Source organism: Pseudophryne corroboree, chromosome 1 (genome assembly GCF_028390025.1).
Source record: "Pseudophryne corroboree isolate aPseCor3 chromosome 1, aPseCor3.hap2, whole genome shotgun sequence".
NCBI classification, from domain to species: Eukaryota; Metazoa; Chordata; class Amphibia; order Anura; family Myobatrachidae; genus Pseudophryne; species Pseudophryne corroboree.
This window is the reverse complement of record NC_086444.1, coordinates 509,622,572-509,634,614: the sequence shown is the minus strand read 5'-3', so window position 1 is coordinate 509,634,614 and position 12,043 is coordinate 509,622,572. Positions and strand designations below refer to the sequence as shown.

The 12,043-nt window shown below is 46.4% G+C and overlaps 1 protein-coding gene across 1 annotated transcript in view; it reads left to right on the top strand.

Moving 5' to 3' along the window:
- The window catches only part of SMC5 (structural maintenance of chromosomes 5), a 403,478-nt gene that overhangs the window by 296,311 nt on the left and 95,124 nt on the right, over positions 1-12,043 (top strand). Inside the window, exons 15-16 of the mRNA XM_063913893.1 lie at positions 1,716-1,885; positions 8,675-8,798. Coding sequence (XP_063769963.1) covers positions 1,716-1,885; positions 8,675-8,798 — 294 coding nt within the window. The remainder of the gene's footprint in view (positions 1-1,715; positions 1,886-8,674; positions 8,799-12,043) is intronic.

The following is a 12,043-nucleotide window of genomic DNA, read 5'->3' as shown; positions in this document are numbered from 1 at the left end:
TTTTAACTTCATATCCTGATTTAACATAAGAGTGCGCCCACACCAGAGTCTTCTTTTTCTTCCTTTTTTGACAAGATGACAGGATTGTTGGCGTAGTGTATCTTGCATGAATACGTAGGTACAGAATAGTCTGTGCACGTGATTGGTGCTTTCTTTGTTGTTCTAGCATAGAATATGTTCCTATGAACGGACTATTCCATTTTGCATAGACAAGTTTCTGCTGCATCAGAGAGGTTTATATAGGTTAACTGATGCCTTATATCAAATATGTGTATTGTTCGTATTTAGGGAAAAAAAGATGAGCTTGATGTAAACCCATATACTACTGCAAATACACTTTTTTTTTTTTCATGCCCTATTTTCTTTATATTTTACTCTCCTTTTGAGGGTAACTCTGCATCTGCCCCTGAATGTTTTAATATATAACCTATTTGTAGAAGCAGAATCATGTTTCATTTGCCTGCTGTAGCATTTGGCAGCTGCAGCTGGATTTATACCTCATGCTAAATAGAATCACAGTGTTATGCAAAGGTGTTCCCAGGTGTGGGCCATACACCTAACTGGCACTTCCCTAGGCTGACCATATTATCCCTTTAACCTGGGACACTACAAGCCTGAATTTCACCGGTTTTAAGCAGCCACAGAACCTGTGTAATTCATGAGTGTCCCAGGTTAAAGGGATAATATGGTCAGCCTAAAGGGCCCTATACACTAGCCGATCCGCCGCCGAGCTGCCCGACGGCGGATACGGCCGACGAGCGACCCGGCGGCGGGGGGGCAGTGACGGGGGGAGTGAAGTTTCTTCACTCCCCCCGTCACGCGGCTGCATTGAAGTGCAGGCAAATATGGACGAGATCGTCCATATTGGCCTGCATGCACAGCCGACGGGAGACCAGCGATGAACGAGCGCGGGGACGCGCATCGTTCATCGCTGGAGCCTCCACACTGAAAGATATGAACGAGTTCTCGTTCATTTATGAACGAGATCGTTCATGTCTTTCCAAAAATCGGCCAGTGTGTAGGGCCTATAACTTCCCCCATGAAGATTTGATTTGGCAGACTCCGCAGATGATTGGCAGTTTCTCGGGGACTCACAGATTCCAATAATTTTTTGGTCTGAATCTGCGAGATGAGTGTCCAACATGTTTGATACTGCCAATCGCCAGACTCGAGAATTGCCGGAGAATGGGGAATTGCCCAGATAGATAACAAAATGTATGGGCCCCTTTAACTGGCTTGATGATTTGAGGGTGTGTAGAAGGTAGTGCAGCATTTTATAATTAAGTGGTACAAATTATCCTGTATGTGTGGTCGTGCTGGTGGAAACAGTAGTCATTAAGGGCAGAAGTTTTTCATATGATCACAGTAAATGGATGTTGGACAAAGTAATATAATGTCGCTTAATGAATTCATGTGTAAATTATCACTGTGCAGTCTCATTTCACCCCAGCATGACGAAAAATCACTTTTAACTACACTTGCTATAATATGCCTTTATTCCGGGACTAAAGAGTTCTGTGGCTGGCTAAATTCAAGTCTGCATCTCGCCTGGTTTTATTCAGCCCCAGAATCTGTGTAAATCATAATGTCCCGGTTTAAAGGGATATTATGGCAAGCCTACTTTTAACTATTATTTTGTTTTGTAAATTCTCTTTTAATTATTTGTGTCATTTCTGAGGGATATGAGACATCTTTCACTTTTGATTCCATTTCAGGAGGTTGAAAATATGTGTGCTCAGCTAGTATCTGACATGGATGTACTGCTCAACAGACAGAAGCTTCTGGACAAACGAGATAATGAACTAAAGTTAAGAAAGAAAGAGATATTGGATTTAAAAACCAAAAAGCGCCAACTAGAACAAAAAATAGCTACCAAATATGACAGGTTGGTTGATTAGATTCATGTACTGTATGTAGTAAGCACAGTTTGGAAGGCTGAGTCATATTAATTAATGGCGTGTTTTACAGTCAGGAGATCATCTTAAGTTGCACAACCCTGTTGTATACGACTACTTTGGCTTACAAATGAAATTATCTGAAATGTTACATCCTGTCAGCAGCCATATTCAAACAGATATTTTTATATGTAGTGTTGTTCAAAGTTTATAAATTTTCTCTTACGTCCTAGAGGATGCTGGGGTCCACATTAGTACCATGGGGTATAGACAGGTCCACAAGGAGTCATTGGCACTTTAAGAGTTTGAGATTGTGGGCTGGCTCCTCCCTCTGCCCCTCCTACCAGACTGAGTTTAGAAAATGTGCAGGGAGAAGCCAGTCACAGCTAGGGGAGCTCTCCAGAGTTTCCTTAGTAAAGAATAGTTTTAGAGTTTATTATTTTACAGGGAGGCTGCTGGCAACAGCCTCCCTGAATCGAGGGACTGAGGGGGGGAGCAGTGTCCACCGTGCGGGGTCTGAGCCACTGTCTCCGCTGACTGGACACTGAGTTCCAGAGGGGATAGATCGTTCCCCGCCACATGGGATCGCTCAACCCAGCAGCATGCCACCATCCCCTTACAGAGCTGAAGATTGTGGCGAGTGAGTCACAGACCCCCCTAGCAAGCAGGGGACCGGTGTGAAGATGGCGGCATCAGGGTAGGACCGGAGGCTCAGCGGTACATAGTGCGGTGCTGTGAGGGGGGCCCTGAGCCAGCGCCTATACCCTACACTGGTCACACAGCCTGTCGGGGTCCCCGGATCTCAGCCAGCACCAATCATCAGGCCTGTATAATCCTGGGAAGACGGCGCCATTTTGGGGGCGGAGCTTCTCCTCAGAGCGGACCCAGCAGCGTTCCAGCGCCATTTTCCTGCCTGCACAGCGCTGTCAGTGAAGAACAAGTCTCTCCACAGCAACTCCAGCTATCACAGTACCAGGGGGTTGTAGAAGAGCGGGGGAAGCTGCAAAACGACTGTGTAACCTATTAAGGCGCACAGTCAGCGCTGATAGGGGGTCTCCCTTTATATTAAAAGCGCTGTGTGTGGGTTGGCTCCAATCTCTGTGTCTCTCTTGCCTTTCTTGGGGTGATACTCTGTCTGCCCTCCCCTGTGTGTGTGTGGAGTGTCTGTGGTCTCCATTAAGCAATGTCCAGGGACTCTGTGTCATATGCTGTAGAGGATGTCCTCTCAGGATGATCCCATTCCATGTAATCAGGATTGCACTGGTTTAGCACAGATTCCAGCAAGGGAGCCTGAGTGGTAATCCTCTATCAAATTTATGATTTCTCAGATTTCTAATAGGGTTGCACAAAATGAATCTGCAACGCAGGCTTTACAGAACTCTATGGCAGTATGGCCCAGTTCTGGTACATCAGGGCTCCCCGCTGTATATTCCCATAAACGTGCTCTTGCTCAGATCATGCAGGATGATACCGATTCTGATACTACAGACGGTGATGGGGATGTGTTGCGGGGAGCTGCATCGCTTACAAAATGGATGCAGTTGATGATAGAGGCTATTAGGGATGTGTTAAATATTGCTGATACAACACCTGAGCAGGTTGAGGAGGCTTAAGCCTCGCTAACCTTCCCTGCGTCAAAGGAATTGAATGCTATATTTGAAAAGGTTTGGGAAAACCCGGATAAAAAACTCCAGATACCTAAAAGGGTTCTGGTAGCGTTTCCTTTCCTGGTAGAGGATAGGAAAAATTTTTAAAACCCGCCTATTGTTGACGTGTCAGTATCCAGACTCTCAAAAAAGGTGGTTTTACCTGTTCCAGGATCTACCGCCTTGAAAGAGCCAGCTGATCGTAAAATTGATAATACGCTCAAATCCATGTACACGGCTTCTGGGGCAAAGCTATAGTAAAGCGGTCAGGCACATTACTTGAAGATTTGGATACTATGGAGAAATGTGATGTTGAATTGTTTTTACGTAACATTCAGGATTCGGCAGGATTTCTGATAGAATCCATGAAGGACCTGAGTTCCATGGCTGCAGGGATTTCCTCCATGTCAGTGTCAGCTCGTCGAGGGCTGTGGTTGCGCCAGTGGTCTGCCGACGTGGAATCCAGGAGAAGTGTGGAGACCCTACCCTACACAGGTCAGGCTCTCTTTGGGGAAGCGTAAGATGCATGGATCTCCACGTCTACGGCTGGTAAGTCACCCTTCCCTCAGCTACACCTGCTCCGAAGAAACCCTTTTCTTCAGTTATGACACAGTCCTTTCGGTCTAACAAGCCCAGAAAGGCAAAGCCGTCCAACACCTTCTTTCTGGGATGTCGGCCCAAATTCAAGAAACCTGCGGCTGCAGATTCCCAGGAACAAAAACCTGCTTCAGGTAAACCAAAGTCCTCCGCATGACGGTGGACTGAACGCCCCGAAGGTGGGGTCGGTGGGAGCGAGACTCAGACACTTCAGTCATGTCTTGGTGTCCTCCGGCCTGGACCCCTGGGTGCAAGATATTGTGTCCCAGGGGTACAGGCTGGAAATTCAAAATCTCCCTCCTCACCGATTTTTCAGATCAGGCTTGCCAGCCCTGCTGGCAGACAGGACTGTACTGCAAGAAGCCGTCCAGAAGTTGGTGGAGGCACAGGTCATTTTGACAGTACCACCTCACATGCAGTACAAAGGTTACTATTCAAACCTTTTCGTGGTACCGAAACTGGATGGTTCGGTCAGGCCCATTCTGAACTTAAAATCACTAAACCCCTTTCTGAGGGAGTTCAAGTTCAAAATGGAGTCCCTAAGGGCGGTGATATCAGGTCTGGAGGAGGGCGAATTCCTAGTATCCCTGGATATCAAGGATGCGTACCTCTACATTCCAATTTGGTTGCCGCCTCAAGCTTATCTGCGATTTGCACTGTTGGACTGTCACTTTCAGTTCCAGGCCCTCCCATTCGGTCTCTCCACAGCATCGAGGGTATTCACCAAGGTGATGGCGGAAATGATGATTCTCCTCCGCAGACAGGGGGTGAACATAATTCCGTATCTGGACGATCTGCTGATAAAGGCATCGTCCAAGGAGAAGCTGTTATGGTCCATAACACTCACGACTCAGCTTCTCAGAAAACATGGTTGGATCCTGAATTTTCCAAAGTCACATTTGGTACCAACCAGAAAATTGTCCTTTCTGGGAATGATCCTCAACACGGAAGTGCAGAGGGTGTTTCTCCCAAAGGAAAAGGCGTTGGTGATTCAAACGATGGACCGGGATGTCTTGAACCCAACTCGGGGTGTCAATTCATCAGTGCATTCGTCTTCTGGGGAAGATGGTGGCCCCGTACGAGGCTCTGCAGTACGGGAGATTTCACGCTCGATCCTTCCAACTGGACCTCCTAGACAAATGGTCGGGATCCCATCTACACATGCACCAGAGAATTCCTCTGTCGCCAAAGGCCAGGATTTCACTCCTCTGTTGGCTGCAATTATCTCACCTTCTGGAGGGCCGCAGGTTTGGGATTCAGGACTGGATCCTTCTAACCACGGATGCAAGTCTCCGGGGCTGGGGCGCAGTCACTCAAGGGGAAACCTTCCAAGGAAGGTGGTCAAGTCTGGAAGCCGGCCTGCCGATAAACATTCTGGAACTAAGAGCTGTCTACAACGGTCTCCTCCAAGCGGTCCATCTTCTGAGAAATCGGGCCATTCAAGTGCAGTCAGACAATGTGACAACAGTGGCTTACATAAACCGACAGGGCGTAACGAAAAGCAGAGCTGCGATGGCAGAGGTAACAAGAATCATCCTCTGGGCAGAAAAACACGCGTTGGCGCTGTCAGCAATCTTCATTCCGGGAGTAGACAACTGGGAAGCAGACTTCCTCAGCAGACACGATCTCCATCCAGGGGAGTGCGCTCTCCATCCGGAGGTGTTCAAGGAGGTAACAGATCTCTGGGGCGTACCCCAGATCGACATGATGGCTTCTCGTCTCAACAAGAAGCTTCGGCTGTATTGTTCCAGGTCGAGGGACCCGCAAGCAGTGGTGGTGGATGCCCTAGTGACTCCGTTGGTGTTCCAGTCAGTGGTATGTGTTTCCTCCACTTCCACTCATCCCAAGAGTTCTAAAGCTCATAAGGATAACAAAGGTTCAAGCGATCCTCATTGTTCCAAAACTGGCCAAGAAGGGCTTGGTACGCGGATCTTCTGGATCTACTGCAAGAAGAGCCGAGGCCTCTTCCTCTTCATGAGGATCTGCTGCAGCAGGGGCCGTTCGCCTATCAAGACTTATCGTGGCTACGTTTGGTGGCATGGAGGTTGAATGCCTGATACTAGCTCGGAAGGGCATTCTGAACAAGGTTATTCCTACCCTGATACATGCTAGGAAAGGAGTAACGTGTAAACATTACCTCAGAATCTGGAAAAAATATGTATCTTGGTGTGAGTCCAAGAAATTTCCTGCGGTGGAGTTTAAACTGGGATGGTTTCTTACAAGCTGATGTGGATATGGGCCTAAAGTTGGGATCTGTGAAGGTCCAGATTTCGGCTCTATCAGTTTTCTTCCAAAAACAATTGGCTGCCCTCCCTGAGGTTCAGACCTTTTTGAAGGGAGTTCTGCACATCCAACCTCCCTTTGTACCACCTACGGCGCTTTGGGACCTTAACGTGGTGTTGCAGTTCCTCCAATCAGACTGGTTCGAGCCTCTACAGGAGGTTGAAGTCAAATTTCTTTCCTGGAAAGCTGTCACTTTGTTGGCTTTAGCTTCTGCTAGACGTGTGTCGGAACTAGTGATGAGCGGATTCGGTTTTACTCGGTTCTCAAAACCGAATCTTATTGGCTCACTGATGTCACGTGTTTTGGATAGCCAATAAAATTCTGTTTTGAGAACCGAGTAAAACCGAATCCGCTCATCACTAGTCGGAACTGGGCGCTTTATCGTGTAAAAGCCCATATTTGATCTTCCACGAAGATAGAGCTGAGCTCCGGACACGTCAGCAGTTTCTTCCGAAGGTTGGGTCGGCATTTCATATCAACCAACCTATTGTGGTGCCAGTGGCTACTGACTCCTCAATTTCATCAAAGTCCTTGGATGTTGTAAGGGCTCTGAAAATTTATGTGAAAAGGACTGCTCGCCACAGGAAATCGGACTCTCTGTTTGTCCTGTATGATCCCAAGAAAATTGGGTCTCGCTGGAACAGGTTCACTATCCAGCATGCGTATTCTACGGCAGACTTGCCGAGTCCTACGTCTGTCAAGGCCCACTCTACATGTAAGGTGGGGTCTTCGTGGGCGGCTGCCCGGGGTGTCTCGGCGCTACAACTTTGCCGAGCAGCAACTTGGTCTGGGTCGAACAAGTTTGCAAAGTACTACAAGTTCGATACTTTGGCCTCTGATGATCTGAAGTTCAGTCAGTCAGTTCTGCAGGGGCCTCCGCGCTCTCCCTCCCGTTCTGGCAGCTTTGGTACATCCCCATGGTACTAATGTGGACCCCAGTATCCTCTAGGACATAAGAGAAAATAGGATTTTGGTTACCTACCGGTAAAAAATGTTCTCATAGTCCGTAGAGAATGCTGGGCGCCCGCCCAGCGCTTCGTTTTCCTGCTTTCGTTATTCGTTCAGTACAACTTTGTTTTAGTTGAGTACTGTATTGTTACTTGGTAAGTAATGTTTCAGCGGTTGCTTAGTTTTCAAGCTAAGTTGGCTCGATGTGCCTTGTATGTGTGAGCTGGTATGAATCTCGCCACTATCTGTGTTAAATCCTTCTCTCGAAGATGTCCGTCTCGTCGGGCACAGTTTCTAGACTGAGTCTGGTAGGAGGGTCATAGAGGGAGGAGCCAGCCCACACTCTCAAATTCTTAAAGTGCCAATGGCTCCTGGTGGACCCATCTATACCCCATGGTACTAATGTGGATCCCAGCATCCCCTACGGACTACGAGAAAAGGATTTACCGGTAGGTAACCAAAATCCTATTTATTCTTTGTATATTTTTTTTACCAGAGAGTCCACCTTTCCCCAATTAGCTAAATGGTTACACCCTTTAAGAGAACATAAATGTAATTTCATTGACTACATACAAATGTATAATTCCTCATCATTGCAGCAGTGACGTTAAACAGCCCTTCTAATGGTACCTAGTCGTGGGTGTGTTTAGTAACGCCGAGCAGATTCATTTTGCTGATTAAAATAATATGCGGCATGGCTATATTCTGTGTGCGACTACAGCTGTATCTGCATATGAAACGCTACGTTACAGTGTTTTCCTGTAGCTGCGACTACAGCTGTATCTGCGTGATAAATGCTACGTAGCAGTCGAGCACAGAATTTTGTTATGCTGCATATCATTTTAATCAACAAAGTCTGCTTGTGCATTTTATCCAGATAGCGATGTAGTCACATTTTTTGGCTAAAAAATACCCGGTACTGGCCGAGACGCACAGGAGCTGTCTGCTCTCATGCGCCTTGTGTGCCACGACTCATAACGTATGAGTATTTGTTTCTTGCGTTGAGAGCACTGATAGGATGGCTGCAGCAGCCAAGCATTACCACTGTGATATGAGGCTCCTAGGAGGAAGTGGATATGTCACAAATGGGGTGGTACCTGACACCAGACTACTGGCACTCATGGAAGCGAGCTTGCCAGTAGAGGCTATAGATAGATGGAAACCTCCTTTACAATAAGCTTGAATTTTGCATGAATCAAAACACTATAACCACAATACTACACTTACATGTTCTGTGCAGATAAACATATTGTATGCAGTGTTGTGACTACTGTACCCATATACAAATGACTTTATCTCCCTTAGCTTAAAGCAGTTAGAGCAAGAAAATATCAATGTGAAGGATGCGGAAGAGCAAGCAAATGTCAAAGTAAAAGAAATTAATATACAGAAAGCCAAGCTTGTTACAGAGTTCACACAGTTAATTAAGGTAAGTATGGAGTCAACTCACTGACATACCTTTGTTCAGAAAAAATGTTCTGCAGTATTCAGTTAGTAAATACAGTAGTACTACAAAGTGTTGCACTAATATAATAGTAATATGGACAGATTATATACCCATCCTTCCCACCATACCCCACCATACACCACTGCCAGCACAACTGTCCTTCTCTCTTGGTGGTCTGTCCTGCCCCTGTTGCTGCAGTTGGAGCCATTGTGGAGTTCGGAGGAAATGTGGCTCTCTACAAGGTAAATGCATAAAAATTAATGAATACGCAAGAGAAACTTTACATTACATTTTGATTTCTCTGTCAGAGTCCACAGTGATCCACAGGATCTACCTTGGAAGATGATGAAGCGACAGTGGGACGGGCACCAAACACTTAAGCTTTTCAGACTCCCAGGATGCAAAGGGCCAGCCCCCTATATCCCCGGCTCAGGCAATTCAGTTTTTTGTTTGGTGTGGCAGGAGCCGGACCATTAGAACGGTTGGGCTGCCACAAGCTTTGTTATTTTATAGTATTCTTCTTTTTCTGAGTGAGCTTTCTATTATTCTTAAACGCATAATAGAAAAGACGCTCCAACAACTCCCCGCTGGGTCGTGACAACTGTTACCTCCGAGTACACCTCTGTTTTTGGCGGGAGCCAGACTGGATGTGCTAGCAAGCCCATAGTGACAATCCCAGGCTGCAGCCGGAAAACGGGGAGAAGGTAAGGCTTCTTTTTCCAGTTAACTGTTTAAGACGCATATATTGCAGCCTTAAGGCCCATACACACTAGGTGACTTTGGCCTCAAAATCGCAAATTTTGGCCATTTTGAGCGATTTTGAGGTCAGTCGGCCAGTGTGTATGGCCCAGCAACGGACTACGGGTGATGATGCGCGCTTCCGCATCATCGCCAGCGAGGTAGTCAGTCGGCTGGTTTTACCAGCATGTTTGGCGATGATGGTTCATTTTTCAGCCATCATCGCTCAGTGTGTATAGCCGCGAGCGATGATGGCTGAAAGATGAACGACTTTCAGCCTGGTGGACTCGCCCTATTCCCTCCCCAAGCCCCGCCGGCTTCGGCGCCACGGTCCCGCCCTGCTCACTCGTGTCCACACGGAGACGCTCGCTGAGAAGCAGCAGCAGCAGCACATTCATCTGCAGCAGCTTTCTCTGTGAATGAGTCACTGCAACCAATGTTGTGTCCCTGGGTTATATACTGTACATTGCTGGCACAGGCCAGAAATGTGTATACCACTGCCCACCAATGCTTATTTTTTTAACAGCCAGTAATATATACATTGCTGGCACAGTCCAGCAATGTATACATTACCGGCGCCACTGCCCACCAAAGTATATGAATAAGCTGGTAATGTACAGTATACATTGCTGGCCCAGCTCATTATGTAAATAGTCTCTCTAATGAAAGATTTTCAGGAGTCTTTCGCCTCCTGAAAATCTCTTGCTCTTTGGGATAATAGCTCAGTGTGCATGCACTACTTTGATGAAAGATGTATCTTTCAGAGATGTTGTCAAAGGGCCTAATTCAGAGTTGATCGAAGCAGCAAATTTGTAGTTGAGCAAAACCATGTGCACTGCAGTGGGGGCAGATATAATTTGGGTGGGGTGTGTTCAAACTGAAATCTAAATTGCAGTGTAGAAATAAAGCAGCCAGTATTTACCCTGCACAGAAACAATATAACCCACCCAAATCTAACTCTCTCTGCAAATGTTATATCTGCCCACCCTGCAGTGCACATGGTTTTGCCCAACTACTAACAAATTTGCTGCTGCGATCAACTCTGAATTACCCCCAAAGTCTTTTGAAATGAAAATCTCCTAGTGTGTATGGGCCTTTACTGTTCCGGGGGGATACTACCGGACAGTCGCTGACGCGGCTGCCAACTCGACTTCACCAGCGCTAGGCCTCAGGGATCAGAGGTTCTGGGGAATAGTAGAGGCCGCGATCCCTGAGGTTGATATCAGCAGTGGGGAGTATGACGCTCACCTGGTCGTCCCTCTTACCAGTTCATGACCAGTTTCCGCCGAGTCTCCCGACATGAACTGATTTCCGCTTCCTTCTGAGACGCTTAACATATTACACCGGTCAGAATTGCATGTACGGCTGGGTACACTGGTGCGTTTAAATTCACGCAGGCGTTTGTTTGCGGCATGGTCGCATATGGAAGTGGGGTTTAAGTCTCCCCGTATCCCGTCCTCCTGAGGCAGGTGATACAGCACTGAGTTCCTACCTACCCTTGGGGTTTTGAGTAAGGTTTAGGTGCCTGATGCAAATGAACATTGTGAACATTTACTGCTGTATTATTTGCTGTGCATCTGAATTCGCTGTGTGTCTGTATTATTCGTTAATCTCCGGTTTAAGGCTATACAGTAATGTTTTTTCCTACGTACTTGTATGTATTCTGTAGTTGAAAAATGTGCTCATATTGCATATGATATATATGTATGTGTATATATATTAATGCATTCTTTTATGTGACTGATTGCTAGTGTGACTGCTGACTTGAAACTCTGTTTCTGTTAGCTGTTTCTCTCTGTTATTCATATCCTCAATTCTGGTGTAAGGCAGGGTAGGATCTGATTGTACTTCACTTTAAAGTATTAAAATGAGGACGTTCACATTTATGCGTAGAATTACACTGATTATTGTGGTAATAGTTGTTGCTATGTCCAAGAAAGGCAAAAGTGATGAGGCGCCTACATTAACATGTTTATCCTGCAAATCTGGGTTAACCGCCCAGGATCTGGTACAAGATGACTTATGTGAAAATTGCTATAATTTCTATAAAAACCTTCTGAATAAACCTCTTCCAAGTCAGTTACCTGTTCAATCACAGGAGCCTCCTTGCGCAGCTTTTGCATAGACTTTGTCTAAATTAGCAGACCGTATGGCGCTTGCTACGGTACCAGGCATGGGGTTCCCACTTAACCCTTACATACAACATCCCACTTGGGTCATGCCACATCCAGTGTTAGATTCAGATCAGTCCTCAGGCTGCCTTTCAGCAAAAACAAAAAGCTGATAGGCCTAAGTAATGGAGGTCAGTTAGACAGGGAGCTACATCTTCACTGTCTACACAATTTTTAGAATCAGAGTATACTGTACTTCAGGTGATGAAGCTAAACAGTTATCCCATATTGAATGTGTAAATCAGGCAGCTGTTTTTTTGGAAGAAGCTGCCCTGCATATGTGTACAGTAGGTTCTCAGGCTGTAGCTTCATCAATAG